This window comes from Lepidochelys kempii, chromosome 1, assembly GCF_965140265.1.
Source record: "Lepidochelys kempii isolate rLepKem1 chromosome 1, rLepKem1.hap2, whole genome shotgun sequence".
In the NCBI taxonomy this organism is placed as follows: Eukaryota; Metazoa; Chordata; order Testudines; family Cheloniidae; genus Lepidochelys; species Lepidochelys kempii.
In genome coordinates, this window is record NC_133256.1 from 12,149,773 (window position 1) to 12,167,975 (window position 18,203).

The following is an 18,203-nucleotide window of genomic DNA, read 5'->3' on the forward strand; positions in this document are numbered from 1 at the left end:
AAGTTAAGTTAAATAGACTAAAATAAAATGCAGGAAGGATTGTTTCAACTCTCCAAGTATTGCTGATCCCGAGCATTCAAAAGCATGAGTCAGATCTCAAAAAAGTATCAGACTAATTTAAAAATCATAGGAATTATAAAAGAATAAATGTTGGGTTCTTTTATTTAATTTGAAAGCTTCAAAAACCAAAAGGCAGGTTTCATACTTTTCTTCGTAACCATGAAGGCTTGAAACTTCTTTTTTTAAAAATGAAAGCTGAGAGATTTACACAATAACATCATTCCATCAGTTGAGGCAAATATCAAACTTGCAATAAAATTGCAAGTGTTCACAACTCTATGATACATAGCTCCCATGTATCTACTGAATTCAGGTGTGCTAATAATCCTGTTATTTTATGTTCAGGAATTTTGAATGTATTAATTTATACTAGGCTTATTTCTGACAAATGTAGTGCCTCATCCTGAAATACGTATTCATGTGTATGCTTGCTACTTGCTAAATCTGTTGAAGATAGGAATCACTTATGCTCAAATAAATTGGTTAGTCTCTAAGGTGCCACAAGTACTCCTTTTCTTTTTATCTAGAAGTAAGTAATTGAAAGAAAAATTTTAAAATATGCTCTCAACTCTAACCTACTTTCTTTCCTTTGTAACAATTACTTGATAAATGCATAAACAGGGCAGGGGGAAAGGGACAGTTTGCTCTGGGCCTCCATTTGAGAGGACCCCCACTTGCTGGGTTGCATTGAAATTTGGCCCAGCAGCCCTGCTGTCACAGTTGAGGGGCTGCTGATCCAAAACCAGGTGGCTCTGCCACGTGGGGCGAGTGCAGTGCAGGCTTGTGCTCCAGCACATGCCCTCCCCAGCCTCCTCTCAGGGTTAAATTTTTTGGAAGGTTGTAGGAAGGAGAGGGAGTGAAGTACTTCAATTTCAGATTTTACCCCGGGCCCCACAAAAACCTCTGTATAGCCCTATACATAAAAATAGTAATTGTAAATGCATGCCCATTTTTTAAAAACTACACAATACATATATCTTTTTTCAGGGAACTAGCTTGTTTTCTTTCAAGATTTTTCTCACAATGTTGACATAACCCTTGACCTTATACAAGTGTATACATGGAAATTGTCAGGTTTGTCAAGGTAGGAGGACATCAAATACTTTGTCAGTCAGTCTGCTTTGTTTCCTAGCAGAAGTTTCTTTGCTCTCGAAAAATTTGAGAACGCCATCTTTAAAGAACAATCTCAGATACTTACTCTTTTCCCACTAACTCTACTGAAACTCAAAAATTGAATCACTCTGTAAATTTAACTCTGATGGTCTAAAATCTGTTTATACTAAAGTGAATTAAATATTTTAGAATAATAGAATGGTGGGATTACAACCATTTCATTTGAAAACAAACTTCAGTGTTTCTATCAGTGTACAACTCATTCAGTCCAAAAATACTAAATTACTTTTGTACTAAATTCCACAACAGTTGGTTTCAGTTTAGAATGAACGATAGTGCATATACTCTTTTTTACATCTAGATCAGACTGTAAATTTTCAAATGAGGCTGCCTGAGTAGAAACTAGTAATGGCATATTTTTGCTCTTGATTTTGAAGCTTACACTCTTTATTTTTGAAGGCTTAAAAACAGTAACTTGTTTCCCACTACCTCTTAAATGTTTATAGATTTCAGCAGTTCCTGTAACAGCGTTATTGAAGTCAGTCGCACTTGTTGAAGAAACATAAGTCATTTTGGAAGAATATTGCATTTTTAATAGGGCCATCAATCGATTAAAATATTAATTGCGATTAATTGCGCTGTTAAACAGAAATAGAATACCATTTATATGAATATTTTTGGATGTTTTCCACATTTTCAAACGTATTGATTTCAGTTACAACACAGAATACAAAGTGTACGGTTGCTCACTTTATATTTATTTTTGATTGCAAATATTTGCACAGTAAAAAACAAAATAAATAGTATTTTTTAGTTCACCTAATACAAGTACTGTAGTGCAATTTCTTTATCATGAAAGTTGAACTTACAAATGTAGAATTATGTACAGAAAAACCCGTGCATTCAAAAATAAAACAATGTAAAACTTTAGCACCTACAAGTCCACTCAGTCCTACTTCTGGTTCAGACAATCACTCAGACAAACAAGTTAGGTTACAATTTGGAGGAGATAATGCTGCCCGCTTCTTGTTTACAATGTCACCTGAAAGTGAGAACAGGCATTTGCATGGCACTGTTGTAGCTGGCATCACAAGATATTTACCAGATTCACTAAAGATTTATATGTCCCTTCATGCTTCAACCACCATTCCAGAGAACATACATCCATGCTGATGATGGGTTCTGCTTGATAATGATCCAAAGCCAAGCGGACCAACACGTTCATTTTCATCATCTGAGTCAGATGCCATCAGCAGAAGGTTCATTTTCTTTTTTGGTGGTTCAGGTTCTGTGTTTCTGCATTGGAGTGTTGCTCTTTTAAGACTTCTGAAAGCATGCTCCACATCTCGTTCCTCTGAGATTTTGGACGGCACTTCAGATTCTTAAATCTTGGGTGGAGTGCTGTAGCTATTTTTAGAAATCTCACATTGGTACCTTCTTTGCTTTTTGTCAAATCTGCAGTGAAAGCGTTCTTAAAATGAACATGTGCTGGGTCATCTGAGGCTGCTATCACATGAAATCTATGGCAGAATGTGGGTAAAACAGAACAGAAGACGTATAATTCTCCCCCAAGAAGTTCAGTCACAAATTTAATTAATGCATTATTTTTTTAACAAACATCATCAGCCTGGAAGCATGTCCTCTGGAATGGTGGCCGAAGCATGAAGGGGCATATGAATGTTTAGCATATCTGGCACATAAATACCTTGGAAACACCTGTTCTAACTTTCTGGAGATGTAAATAAGAAGTGGGGAACATTATGTCCTGTAAATCTAAACAAACCTGTTTCTCTTAGCGATTGGCTGAACAAGAAGTAGAACTGAGTAGACTTGTAGGGTCTAAAGTTTTACATTGTTTTGTTTTTGAGTGCAGTTATGGAACAAAAAAAATCTAAATTGGTAAGTTACACTTTCACGATAGAAATTGCGCTACAGTATGTGTCTGAGGTGAATTGAAAAATACAATTTCTTTTATCATTTTTATAGTGCAAATATTTGTAATACAAATAATATAAGGTGAGCACTGTATACTTTGTATTCTCTGTAGTAATTGAAATCAATATATTTGAAAATGTAGAAAAACAGCCACAAATATTTAATAAATTTAAATTGGTATTCTATTGTTTAACAGTGCAATTAATTCTTTTAATCACAATTAATTTTTTTGAGTTAATTGCATGAGTTAACTGTGATTAATCGACAGCCCTAATTTTTCGATATGCTTGTTATCATAGATGGAAGCTTGGGCTTTGATAAGAAAACTACTAAAGTATGTTGGTCCAATGTTACCTATAACAATACCTTAATGTACTATGTAGCATCTTTCTTCCAGAAGGATCCTAAACAACAATATGCAGGGATGATTTCACTTAGTTCTAAAATGGAGTCACTTATACGCAGCTGAAACTGCCAGAGAAATTTAGGTAGACCGGATGTGATAACCAGAGTTGGAATGTTTCAGAGTAACAGCCGTGTTAGTCTGTATTCGCAAAAAGAAAAGGAGGACTTGTGGCACCTTAGAGACTAACCAATTTATTAGAGCATAAGCTTTCGTGAGCTACAGCTCACTTCCTCAGAGTTGGAATGTGGCCAAGCCCGCAGAGCTAATATAAACCTTACTCTTGAAAAGAGTTACATGGGTTCTTTAATGACTACAATTGGCCAGGACCTCTGTTTTACATCTTATTTGAAATATGGAACCTCTAACAGTGTGTTCTACTGGCAGGAATAGAAGGCACCATTGGTGCTTATTCTGTTTTGACATTCTAATTTCAACTTTATAGGATCTTATTACAGGATACAGTAGATGATTATTAGTAGAAACATATCTGTGCTCTTCTGCTGTGTTGCTCCTAAGCGGCTTTGCTGTTATTGGGAGTGTCGATAACTTACAGTAGGGAAAGTGTTCCCAGGGGAAATGTTGTTCGTAAGAGGCTGTTGCTCTTATAAGGTGTTGCAGCAAACGGGCGTCTGCTGTATTTACATTAACTTCTAGCTTGTCCCCATAATTAATTGTTCAATCTGTTTAAATAGAATTAAAGTCATATGTTTTGTGCATAGTGCATTATTAATCTTAGTAGAAAAATGTGGAAATGCAGACCAAGGAAAATCCTATTGCTTGGTTGCTTGAGCGTAAAAAGAAAATGACTTAAACTATCAGAGCACTACTAGGAGTCTTGGTACGCCTAGACAGTTCTAAATCTGAGGAGGGTTAGCTATGGTTCAACCATTCTTCCTTTTCTTTGTGCTGCTGTAGTTTGGTTCTCCTAGTGCTACAAAGTACAGAGACCTACTGTATTTAGAGGGAAAGGGGGTAGCATAATCTGTTTTTATTCTACAGCAAGATTGCTTCAGACTTGGACCTTGTAATGCAAAAGTATATTGAAAGCTTTGCGAATCCCATTTTTGCCAGAACATGATTGAGTAAAGTCACAGTGCCAAATTCTGCTGATATATTGTTATAAACTTGGCATGACTCATTTGAAGCATTTGTAATTACTCCAGATTTATACTGATGCCCAAAGAGCAGAATTTGGCCCACAAAGCCTTGGTGTAAACCATGGGAAATGAAATATACTGATTCTTCTCTTGTCCTTCTGTTGTTTTGCCCATCTCTAAAATCAATAATACTTGGCATTCACTTACACTGAGTGCTGGCCTTAGTTCAATAGTCTGTGGCAAGCAATTGGTGTAGCTGTACCACTACTGATCCCTTAGTATAGAAAGAAAAGGAGGACTTGTGGCACCTTAGAGACTAACCAATTTATTTGAGCATAAGCTTTCGTGAGCTACAGCTCACTTCATCGGAAGTGAGCTGTAGCTCACGAAAGCTTATGCTCAAATAGTCTCTAAGGTGCCACAAGTCCTCCTTTTCTTTTTGCGAATACAGACTAACACGGCTTTTACTCTGAAACTTAGTATAGAAAGTGATATAGGGGTTTAAACCAATTGAGCTAACTGGGTCCACGCTGATGTAGCTACACCGATTGCTAAATCAGGGCATTCCTGAGTGAAGATGGTGCATGAAAGTGAGATGAGTCCTGCATCTGGAACAATTAGCCTGGTATGTTCAGATGCAGTCAGGGAGAGATGACTTCCCAAAAAAAAAGTTTAGATGCCTGAAGGCCAAATTTTGTTCTCTGATAAACCAATGTAAAGCTGAAGAGACTTTAATGAAGTAAATGAAGCTTGAGGGAAGGAGCTCTTAATCTATGGTGGCCACATGCAAGTGGTTGTTAGGCAGTTAATATACAATTGTCAAACAGTTCAGCTCTTCTTTTGCTCTTCTGTTGGCTGTAAAGGCTGCCTGATGGTGCATTTGAACTGAAGTTATATAAAACTCCTTTTTAATTATTGCATTTATAGTATATGGTTGTGTGTGTTAATGGACTTCCCCCCCTGTTTTTTGTAGGACATTCAGTCAGAAGAAAGCTGCAATTGAGAGAGAGTATGCACAGGTAAGTCCTAGGATAAATTTGCCTTTATTGTCTAAGCCATTGTTCTCTGTATGTAAGGATACATTAACTGATTAGGAAATCTCCCACAACATTATTTTGCATTTTACATTGGCTGTCTTGTGTGCATCAAGAAATACAAAATATCTCTCTTTATAATTTGGATCAGATATCCCTGGCTGTGCTGAACAGTCTCTCTTCTGCAAAAACAACAAGGAGTCCTCCTTGTTTTTGCTGATACAGACTAACATGGCTACCACTCCGAAGCCAATCTCTATTCTGTATCCTGCTCTGAAGCCTGACTTGGGAAAGATCTAGGGAGGAATTGTTGGTCTTGGAAATGGTCCACAGCCACTTTTTTCAACTGTTTTCCGGGGTAGGAGTGGCAGCTATGTAATTAGTGGAATCAAATTGGTTAGAGGAAACGGAGGAAAAATCATTGTCGCATCATCATTGCAATAGCATCTTTGCATACTTGCATTAAATATAGCCTTGTTAAGACCGTGCTTCCCTTGGTCAGAAACAGACCAAACCTAGTGAGCTTCAGAGCATTCTGCAAGGCCCATCTATTTACCCAGGCTTTTGGTGAAGAAGAGGCGTGGTAAGGTGTGGGATGGGTATTGATTTAATGGATTTTGATTCTCCCTTTTGTCAGATTCCTTCTGGTTTGGGGACAAGGAGCATCTGCTGGTTTAATTTGTGACTTCTTAATTTATGGCAAAAGTTCTTAGAGCCTAGGTTGGCCTCTTTAAAATGTTATAAATCTTAAGAATAAAGAAACATTGAACAGGAGAACTTGCTATATTTCTATGTAGAGTGACTTTTGTAATAATAGGAGAGGCTAATTTTTCAAGACTTTAAAATTCTACCATACAAATTTTACTCATGGTGAAACCCTGCACATATAGTCTCATCCTGAACTAAATGGAAATGAAGCCTTTTTTATTTCATAAACGTTGTATTTAGGTCAGTCTTTTGCTATATATTCCAACAATACCTGTGTGCATATCCACAAACTGAAAACTAATGCAATAGCTCTGGATTTTATCAAAAGTCAATAGATGACTCTGATGCTATATGAGTATTCATTGATACATTAGGCTTTACATTAGTGTGTCATTGATCACTTTGGCAGTTACACTAAAGTAACAACTTTTGAATAGTAGGATCAATATATTTTGTTTTAAGGCTTGGCATTTTTAACTAATGCTCTAGGCCCAGGTTTTTAAGCTATTTTAAAGCTTAAGTCTCCTTTTCAAAAGGGATTTAGTTATTTAGGAGTCTAAATTCCACTGACAGTCAAAAACGAGATTTAAACTCTGTGAGGGAATGCACCCCTGTATTCAGACCTTATGTCGTAATCATCTTTGTGAAAAATATGTCTTGTGAGGCATCATTTGAAAAGTAATAACTCACTGGTGAATCATGATGAAATGTGTGTAGTAACATTAGATGTAAAGTTATGAATTCCACATTAATAGTGTTGGAAGCACGTGTTCAAACCCATGTAGCCCTGATTAGTCAGGACTGGTCAAGCAGGTCTTAAACAAAGGAATGTGTGTGTACCTCAGTTTACATATAAGTAGTAAACAGGGTACTTGAAACAGTAAGAGGGAGACAAGATAAATCTGCATTTTAGTAAACAATAGCATGAAACCTCTTTCATGATGAGACCCCATGTCTCCCTCACAGCTGGAAGGAACTTTATCTAGGGATAACCCTCAGGAAAATACCTTTTAAAGGGTGACTGAACTGTAAAAGTGAGGGGCAAGTTCTCTCTCCCTCTCCATTTCTCTCTCCTTCACCTAAGACAACAAAAGAATCAGCCTATGGAATTCAGGAGCAGATCCTGACCTGAAATTTGGTCAGCAGTGTTGCTGGGAACCTGTGGGGTAAGAATGTCACCTTGAACCAAGTTTAGTTTAAGTTTTATAAAGCATTTTATGTTTATTTCTCTTGTAACCATTTCTGACTTTAATGCCTTGTACTCACTTAAAACCTGTGTCTTTGTAGTTGAATAAACTTGTTTTATTCTTTAATTAAAACTAATCCAGTGTTGTAAATTGTTTGGGTAACTCAATTTAAGATATTGATCACCTCAGAGGGACAACTGACTTAATATATTTGGACTGTCCAGGAGAGGGCTGGACAGTGTAGAACACATGTTTTGGGGAGAAGTTCAGGACTGGGAGTGTGTTTGGCGTCACCCTGCAAGTAGTAACCAAACGCTACTGAAAGCCAAAGCGTGGCTGGTGTTTGCTGACAGGCTGCTGGGGTCAGAGTTGCTGGACCAGGGCTGTAGCTATATACACACACTCAAGGTGTGACCTGCATGCTGTTTGGATGTTTGTGAGCAGCCCAGGTGGGACCTACAGCAGCAAAGCATTGTGGGGGACCCAAAGTTGCAGGATAGGGGTGATGCACGACTTCACTGGTCAGGATTGCACCCTGGAATGTCATAGACTCCTAAATCAATTGCGATGCTGAGTGCAGCAATGCCTAAACATCTGTAAATATCTAGGCATTTGTGTCTAAGAGATGCCGGGAGTCTGAGCTCAGATCTTAATATATTTCTCTGCATTATCTAAACACAATGGTGAGTTATGTGTTTTTGTACTCATGAACATTTTTAGCATTCATTCTATATGGGGTAAAATCTTAATGAACTTAGGAAAATGAACAATTGCATTCTCAGAGTTCTGGAGCTATAACACCTGAGGTTTTCAGACTTTTTAGTAAAAAATGCAAATTTCCAGCAATGCAGCTGGCATTATTGGTTTAGTGACTGCCTAATCATATGAATAAAAGTTTGCAGGATTGCATCCTTGGTTTGGTGATAGGTGTATTGCCTGAAAACACTGGATAATTGACATTTAGAGCTTTAAAAAGATTTCTCTTCTGTGTGAAATTTTCTGACAATGTTTCCCAACAATACAAATTGTCATTGAACTAAATATAAACGCTCTCCCATTAATTATAATGTGACATTTGTCTTTAAAACAAAGTTTTATAAAAGAAGCTGAGAATTCTCAGTAGTTTTATTTTTTAAGTAAAACTTGGAAGGGCTTGTCTACAAGGTGAGATACTGTGCAGCAAGCCAGGATATGAATCAACATTGCAGTAGCTCACTGCACAGTAACATGCCATGTGGACACTACTATGGTGCGTTGAAAGCCCTGGAGTGCAGTGCTTACTGTGCCATAGCAGTGTCCACATGGCGCGTTACTGTATGGCCATGCTGGCGCGCTGTAGATTCATGCCCTGGCTTGCCCACAGAAACTTGGTGTGTAGACAAAACCCTAAGCTGTTTTAATGTATTTCTTGCAAATAATCTAGTACAAATATCCAAATGCCTTTTGACACTTTAGGGGACTGACTAATGCAAGATTAAACTTTGACTTATTTGCCGAGCTAGTCTATAGGAAAGAGTAGGCAAAACTTTAAAAACAATATTCACACTCCTCCCATCATCTTGTTAAAAAGACCATTTTTGTATTATTTTGAAAAACTCTGTATGCTGATATACTGTACTTGTGTGCCATGTTTCTGCACAATACAGCTTTATATCAGGATGGAACCTGGCTAGACCATAGTGTCCTGCAGTGGTGAGCAGTTTTTGCGGGTGTAGTAAATTATGCTACATATCTGCATAGAAATAGCATAAAACTTGATTTTCTAATATTCTTACTCCTTTTGTTTACGTGTTATACCTGCCTTTTTGCTAGGGGGTCTCACGAGAAATGTTTTGGTGGCCTCAGAGTGTGGCCACCAAATCTTGCTGATGGCCGTTCTGACCATTTTTCCTAAAATACTTAATTAACTCTAGGAAAAACAAAAAAACATGCATTTGAGAAACACATTTGAATCTAAGCGCTATAGAGCAGGGAATGCCTTAATTACTTGTCTGAATGATGCCTAGCTCAGTGGACCCTTTATTGGGACTCTTAGAATTTTATTTGTATTATGGTAATGCCTGTATGCTCAGTCAGCCCTGTCACTACAACTTTGCAGCATTAAATAGTGCAGTACTCTGCTAAACAAAAACATATACATTTAAAAGTTTACCCTAATGGTCAGAACTGGAAGTGTTTACACAAATCCATTCTGCTAAAGAGATATCTAATGATATTGTTTGGAAGCAACAATGTTGCAAACTCCCCTACAGTGAAATCCTGCTGTGCTGGCTAATAGTCATGACTAGTGTGCTGGCTGCATTGTACAAAGTTATTCAAATACCGTTTCACTGAATGGAAGTGCAATTTTGTGAGAAGTTACTTTGGATACTATCCATAGAACATCTACTTTACTAATTCCTCTGAGCATCTGAAAGAAAAAATATTTTACCTTGTTGAGATCATAGTTGCGTCTCTACTGTACTTTTCATTATTATTTACAATTTATAACTCCATAGCACAGCTTTTCCCAGAGATTGTGGCATATGACCCTGCACAAACAGACCTCATTTGTTATTCAGAATATCTGCTTATTTTTAATTAATCTTTAGCCATTATAATTGCATAGTAAACCTTCAGAATGTGACCTTAGTGTAACCAGTTCAATGATATCTGCCTGAGTTTGCAGAGAGCCTGAAATAATAGCTTGAGCTGCAAACCACACCATTTAAATGAGTGCTAATTAAGATGCCAGTTATAATACTTTAACCGTCAGCATTATTAACTATTACAAGCATGGAAGAAAGGTGAGGAAGTACCATACCATGAAGGTCTACACCAGCATTTTCAAATGTGGGAGGCGCTTGTAATTGAGGATCTTAATTAAATGTAATGTATTTTTATGAATTTTTCTGCCTGAGTGTCGTAAGACCAAATTAATGTTTAGGAGGCAACATGAATACTGTCTAAAAGTTGTTCCCAAACTGTGGTCTGCAGAGCGCTAGCAGGTCATATGGTGTTGGCTGGTCCTCCTTGGAAACACTTTGATACCTCTAAAAGCATCTGGAAGCAAAGAAGAGGAGGACACAGTTTAGCTTGTCTCCACTGTGGCCTGTTTGTACATATAAGTGAACATCCCTCAGAGACTGCAGCCACCAGTGAGACTGGTGTTGTGAATGCCAATGGGAGCTGTCAGTAGAAGATAAACCAGCAGGTGCCACTTGGAGAGGAATGCCCAGAACAGAGAACCAGGCAGCTAGACAGCCTTTCCAGGATACCAGAGGGAGAGGAGGACCCAGGTGGTTGGTCGTCATAGCCACAAGAGGAAGAGAAGTATGTAATTGGATTGTATGGACAGAGGGGAGGAGGAACAAAAGGTAGAGAAGTGTGTGCAGGGGGAAGAGTGAAGGACCAAGTGCCAGAGACACATGTGCAATGTGGGGCAGAGGAATAGAAGTGATGGGAGGGAAGATGGAATTTAGAGCAAAACTAGTGTGTTTAACTTTAAAAACGTACAAATAAAAAACTTTAAAACCACTTAGAATCATAGAACATCAGCATTGGAAGGGACATCAGGAGGTCATCTAGTCCAACCCCCTGCTCAAAGCAGGACCAATCCCCAATTAAATCATCCCAGCCAGGGCTTTGTCAAGCCTGACCTTAAAAACTTCTAAGGAAGGAGATTCTACCACCTTCCTAGGTAACGCATTCCAGTGTTTCACCACCCTCCTAGTGAAAAAGTTTTTCCTAATATCCAACCTAAACCTCCCCCACTGCAACTTGAGACCATTACTCCTTGTCCTGTCCTCTTCTATCACTGAGAATAGTCTAGAACCATCCTCTCTGGAACCACCTCTCAGGTAGTTGAAAGCAGCTATCAAATCCCCCCTCATTCTTCTCCTCTGCAGACTAAACAATCCCAGTTCCCTCAGCCTCTCCTCATAAGTCATGTGTTCCAGACCCCTAATCATTTTTGTTGCCCTTTGCTGGACTCTCTCCAATTTATCCACATCCTTCTTGTAGTGTGGGGCCCAAAACTGGACACAGTACTCCAGATGAGGCCTCACCAATGTCGAATAGAGGGGGACGATCACGTCCCTCGATCTGCTCGCTATGCCCCTACTTATACATCCCAAAATGCCATTGGCCTTCTTGGCAACAAGGGCACACTGCTGACTCATATCCAGCTTCTCGTCCACTGTCACCCCTAAGTCCTTTTCCGCAGAACTGCTGCCTAGCCATTCGGTCCCTAGTCTGTAGCTGTGCATTGGGTTCTTCCGTCCTAAGTGCAGGACCCTGCACTTATCCTTATTGAAGCTCATCAGATTTCTTTTGGCCCAATCCTCCAATTTGTCTAGGTCCCTCTGTATCCTATCCCTGCCCTCCAGCGTATCTACCACTCCTCCCAATTTAGTATCATCCGCAAATTTGCTGAGAATGCAATCCACGCCATCCTCCAGATCATTGATGACGATATTGAACAAAACCAACCCCAGGACCGACCCCTGGGGCACTCCACTTGACACCGGCTGCCAACTAGACATGGAGCCATTGATCATTACCCGTTGAGCCCGACAATCTAGCCAACTTTCTACCCACCTTATAGTGCATTCATCCAGCCCATACTTCTTTAACTTGCTGACAAGAATAGTGTGGGAGACCGTGTCAAAAGCTTTGCTAAAGTCAAGAAACAATACATCCACTGCTTTCCCTTCATCCACAGAACCAGTAATCTCATCATAGAAGGCGATTAGATTAGTCAGGCATGACCTTCCCTTGGTGAATCCATGCTGACTGTTCCTGATCACTTTCCTCTCATGTAAGTGCTTCAGGATTGATTCTTTGAGGACCTGCTCCATGATTTTTCCGGGGACTGAGGTGAGGCTGACTGGCCTGTAGTTCCCAGGATCCTCCTTCTTCCCTTTTTTAAAGATTGGCACTACATTAGCCTTTTTCCATTCATCCGGGACTTCCCCCATTCGCCATGAGTTTTCAAAGATAATGGCCAATGGCTCTGCAATCACAGCCGCCAATTCCTTTAGCACTCTCAGATGCAACTCGTCCGGCCCCATGGACTTGTGCACGTCCAGCTTTTCTAAATAGTGCCTAACCACCTCTTTCTCCACAGAGGGCTGGCCATCTCTTCCCCATTTTGTGATGCCCAGCGCAGCAGTCTGGGAGCTGACCTTGTTAGTGAAGACAGAGGCAAAAAAAGCATTGAGTACATTAGCTTTTTCCACATCCTCTGTCACTAGGTTGCCTCCCTCATTCATTAAGGGGCCCACACTTTCCTTGGCTTTCTTCTTGTTGCCAACATACCTGAAGAAACCCTTCTTGTTACTCTTGACATCTCTCGCTAGCTACAGCTCCAGGTGCGATTTGGCTTGGAGCTGCAGCTAGCGAGATTACATTACACTTATTACATTGAAAAGGAGTACTTGTGGCACCTTAGAGACTAACCAATTTATTTGAGCATGAGCTTTCGTGAGCTACAGCTCACTTCATCGAAGCTCATGCTCAAATAAATTGGTTAGTCTCTAAGGTGCCACAAGTACTCCTTTTCTTTTTGCGAATACAGACTAACACGGCTGTTACTCTGAAACTTATTACATTCAAATACATAAATATTTTCCCTTGAAAGTAATTTATTAGTTGCCCCAGTAACATTGTGCAGTTTTGTGTGTACATGCATATCTGTATACCTTTCATTCTTTTGCATCCAAATACTTATTTGATTTTTGCTATGTTGCCTAGTTTCTGGATCTAAAAACCAAAGAAAGTTTCCAGTAATTGAGCTCAAAAAGGAAGTTTCCATTTATACATCTATCAGTCTTGGACAAGGAAGAAGTATTTCTAGGAGTAAAACCCAGTTGCACTTTTAATGTGGATTTCAGGTTGACTGTTTTTGAATTGGATTGTAAATTCTTTGGGCAGGTGTTAGGAATCAGGAATTGTGTGCCCCACTGTCTCCCTAACTTGTGTGACTTGAATTTAAAATGTCCTTTGGTGCTCTTCACCATAGTATCTGAATACCTCAGAACACCCCTGTTAGGTAGGGAAGTATTATCTCTGTTTTGCAGATAGGGAATGCAGTCACAGAGAAACCTGAATGATTTTGGACAGAGGTAGGATGTCTGTGGTGGAGCTGAGTGTGGATCTTGGATCTTTCGAGTACATTTCCTTAACCACAAGACAGACCTTGGGCATGTAATTTAACCTCTGTTTCATCTGTTAAATGGGAATTCTTACCTTGTTTTGTAAAATGCTTTCAGATATACAGATAAAAAGCCCTGTATAGGCACATATTAGTACAGTGCCCACAGTGTAATACCAGAAAGAAACAGGCAAAGGATAACTTAAAAGATTATGAACAATCTGCTTAAAAAATCCTAAAGCCCTCATTTGCAGGAGTAATGTACAAGTTCTAAAACCTGAGATAACTTACAGCATTTAGGTAGTTTAACTGTCTTTTTTAAGTCTTAGGTGCATTGTAATAAAGATAACTGCAATGGGACAGAAGACACTGCAAAAATGAATATGAATGTATCTGGAATTGTAAAAAATTACATAGCCCAGTATAGATTGTCACTTTAAAAAAGGCGTTATAAATGTCATCAGTTCAGTGCTGAACACAGGAGTAACTTCACTGATGCAGACTTTCTGCACAGATAAAACAACCGTATCTTAGAGAAGACATGCCTTATGACAGCTGTTCAGGACTAATTAATTAATAGGGTGAAATCAAGTCTGGCCCCGGACTTAGCGGTTAGCTAACTGCTGGGGTGTCAGTAAAATAATTGGAGGTACTTGCCTTGAAAGTGTTTACAAGCAACTTTTTCTCTCTTAGTTCATTCCATGTAGTCCTGGCAAAATGTTCCTCCTGGAGAAGGATACAAAAGATTACTGTGGCTGTAAAAAGAGGAGGAAAAGACTGCAGAGTAGAAGGGCGGATCTCTTCCTGGGGACAAACAAGAAGTAGACATGGATCCATTGGCCAATAGCCCTGATGTTAACTGATGCATTTCAGTAACGTTACCTATTTTTGTTCTCTAAAGAAATAATTTTATTATGGAGTTGGATGTACCACAGTTGAAAATTCATCATTAGGCTGTTCCAGCATAATTTAGCTATGCCTGCTTTGTTTTTATTTGTATGTCTATTAAATGCTCAGTTTATTTGAGTGGGAAGATAATTTTTAAAATGCATGCATATCACACTATTTTAAAATGTGGGGGAAATGGCCTGTCATTAAGACTCCGACGTGTGCTTCCTTTTTTAAGGAATTAAGATTTTTTTTTTACTTCTCTCTATAAGCGATGCTAGCAATTTACTTGATAATAGTGAGCATTCATATGCAAATTGTAGTGTCTACCATGCTTGTAGGTTGTGAAGAAATTTGGCTATGATCCTGCAATCTATGCCGGCAAGCCTCTCACTCAAGTAAATTGGAGGCTTGCCTGTATAAGAATTGCAGTGCTGGGCTCTGAGAGAAACCCTTGACCATAGCATATTAGAAATATTGTAAAATATATTCCTTGCCTTTTAAAATGTTTGGGTTTTTTTTGTTTTTGTTTTTTTTTTTACTTTTTATAATAAACTCTTGGAAGCTTAAAAGTGACATTTGTTCCTGAAAGTGCTTTGTTGCATGTATACATAGGTTTTTATTTATGGGGTCTTCTACAAAGGCTGATCTGCTCTTGTCTATTTTTTTTTAAACCGAAACAAATTTTAAATGTATTGTTTTAGTGAAACACTTCTTTTTCTGGGGACTTTGTGTGTAATCTCACTCATGGGGTTCAAGGCACCGGCACCATGGTGTTCTGGAAAGCCATGCCCAGTGAGCCTTGCATGAGCACCACCTCACGCCACCAGATGTTTTGGTTCCAGGCTATGTGGAAGAGTTGCAAGCCCTAACTGTCTTCCTTTCTTTCTGGCCACTATAGTCTGTGAGCATTAGAGTTATCTGTGTAACTTTTAGACAGTTTTACCTTTGTCTTATGAGTAGTTTTATATATTGTTTCAAATAATTTTTCAATAGTTTTAGTGTCAGTGTAGCACAGATGAGGTTAAATTACCCATTTTTGCCCACACTTTTCCCAGGTCAATGCCACAGTTACCCACGGTGGAACTTAATGAAAATTTTAAATGGTCCACCTCCTGGTCATTGATATTTCCCTAGTCAGTTTGCTGGTATATGATGCCTCTTTTGCTTAGGAGAAGTTTGTTTCTCACTTTGGACAGAAGTAACATCTGTTGGGCTTTTACACCGAAAGTCTCAACTTAGGTTCCACGCTTTCTTGCCCTATGGGCAAAATCAGCAGACCATGGGTTCAGGCTGGGGCTTTTGTGCATAGTCAGAATGGCCTTTGTTGGCATCAAAACCCTCCACCTCTCTGAGTTCCATAAACTGACTCAAGCATCACTGTTACTTTCTGTGGGAAAAGACAGGATCTGAAAAGGCTCTGAATCCAAAATCAGGGATGCTGAAGTCCTCCGGGACTACTTTCCTGGTTAGACTCCCTGAGCACTGGAGAGTTCCAAGTTTCTGCTCTCTGTCCAGCTTTTGACTCTTGCTCTGGATGGGCTCAGTTGATACCAAAATAGTTCTTGACACCCCTCCCCTTCTCCAAAGCTGACCAGAGCTCTGGACTTTGGGGTCAGTGCCTCACCTCAGAGACCTAATGTGACTTCTAACTGGTGCTCAGACACTCGTGCCTATGCTGTGGTGCTGAAGATAAGCTGTATAGAACTCTCTCAAGACCATCTCCAACTCATCTGCTAGTGCCGAATGTCTGGACCTGCAGCCGTGCCGCCCCACGCCCTCCAAAGCACAAGGAGAGTTCATTGAAAAGGCCCTCCCAGTACTGAGTGAGAAATGCCATAAGGCAGAGGTTATCTATTAGTTACCATACACAGGATTTTTTATTAGTGGTGTCTTTTGCGAAGGCTGGGCTGCTGGTCACTAGTAGTTTTTTTTTCAATTAAAAAACAATTTTGAATGATTTGTTTGAGAAGTGATAAATACTCAATGTTTTCCAGACAGATTAATAAAGTTGGATCAAATTTTCACCCTGTTAACTTTTACAGTTATCCAGAATTACTGTGTTCTAAAGCATGTGTTATGCATAATCTTAGATTTTTTTGAAAACAGTGTATTTTCTTAATATTTTAGTTAGGGAATAAAAACCAATACAAAACAACCCAAATAAACGAACATTGAAAATCAAGTTCCCTTGCTGTAGTAGTTTTATAGAATATTTACTGAAACCACATCAGTGAGATTGCTCTGAAAAAAAAGGCACTTTAAGTTTTAACTTCTGAACAGATGTAAAGTAAGGTAAGGAATTGGACTGTTGTAGGACAGAGAGACTTACTCTGACAGTGAATTGCATATGTCACTGGCATGAAAACAATCACATTTCAGCATTTAATTACTCAAAATTGCCTCCAACACCCAATAATTGAGCTCTTAAAGCAGTTTTTCGTTTGGCCTATTCTAAACTTGAGGTTAATTTTAGAATCCCCATAGTTTTAGGACATTGTTTTTGTTTCCACATTGTGAATGGTGGAAACAACATCATGCTAATTAAAAGTTGTGCATAAGTATCTGGAAAAATCAAATGATTCTCTGACTTATGAAATAGATCACAGCTGATTGTAGAAAGTTTCATGTAGGATTTGCATATTTCTTTACAAAAAAAAGAAATGATTAATAAAGATTTCATAGAGGCAATTCTGTCAGGAGGTCAGTATTTTTCAGTCAGCTCCTTCAAAACCAGGTCCTGGGTTATATGTGTGTTATACCATTTCTATAAAAGACACTAAGTTATATGTATTGTTTCATTTGCTTTATATTGTCACTTAATACATATCTTTAAATTATCACTAACAGGTAGTATTTTACATTGAGATTATGCATGGTGAAAGAGTACTTCTCTGTGAAGCTCAGATTATCCATGAAGTGGAAGTCTATGCAGAATGCTTTTAATGAATCTAGGTTAGGAAAAAATCAAAGAAATTTTTTTTTTTTGTAATGAGTTTTGGAGAAAATGGCTAGGTATCAACCAGTACCTGAGAAAAATCGTTAATGTTGGTTTAGGTGAGTTTTCTTAAAAATCTGTACATATGAGGACCATGTTAGATCTGCTCAGGGGTTGCTTTTTGCAAACTTCTTAGTTTGACAGCATTTTGATGAAGGGCCTACAAACTACTTCCAGGTCATTACGTTGCTGTGTAAATTATGCTTATTGATTGGTCTGATCTGTTGCATTATACAACTTCATAGTCCATCAACAAAACTCCACTGGCTGCAGAAAAAACACTTGCTTGATACTACCTTCATCCTATAGTCTGTTATATTCAACCACCATATGCAACACTAAGAAGTTCAAGAAAACAAACTCTAGGACCTTAGTGGTTATTCACTTCATTCTTTCCAGCAAATCATGGAGAATGTGTCCATGAGCACTGCAAAGACATGATCTGCCTCATTTCATAAATGGTTAAGAGTGCTATTGTGAATTTTAGAATAAGTTGTACAGACAAATTTGACAAATCAGATAGTATAGTAGGATTGATACCATTCTGCACTTGTCACAGTTCAGCTGCTTAGTGCATGTTTCCCCCAAAAGATCTTTAGAAACAGGATCTTTAGACCTCTGTATATGTAATTTGTTTAAATTTA

At 38.7% G+C, this 18,203-nt stretch overlaps 1 protein-coding gene across 4 annotated transcripts in view; it reads left to right on the forward strand.

Annotated features, from left to right (window-relative positions):
• Positions 1-18,203, forward strand: part of FCHSD2 (FCH and double SH3 domains 2) — a 223,353-nt gene that overhangs the window by 46,167 nt on the left and 158,983 nt on the right. For 3 of the 4 annotated variants that reach the window (XM_073334756.1, XM_073334750.1, XM_073334766.1), the window contains exon 3: positions 5,585-5,630. The exons of the other annotated variant lie outside the window; for it this stretch is intronic. In XM_073334756.1, the coding sequence (XP_073190857.1) occupies positions 5,585-5,630 (46 nt within the window). The remainder of the gene's footprint in view (positions 1-5,584; positions 5,631-18,203) is intronic. 4 annotated transcript variants of the gene reach the window in all.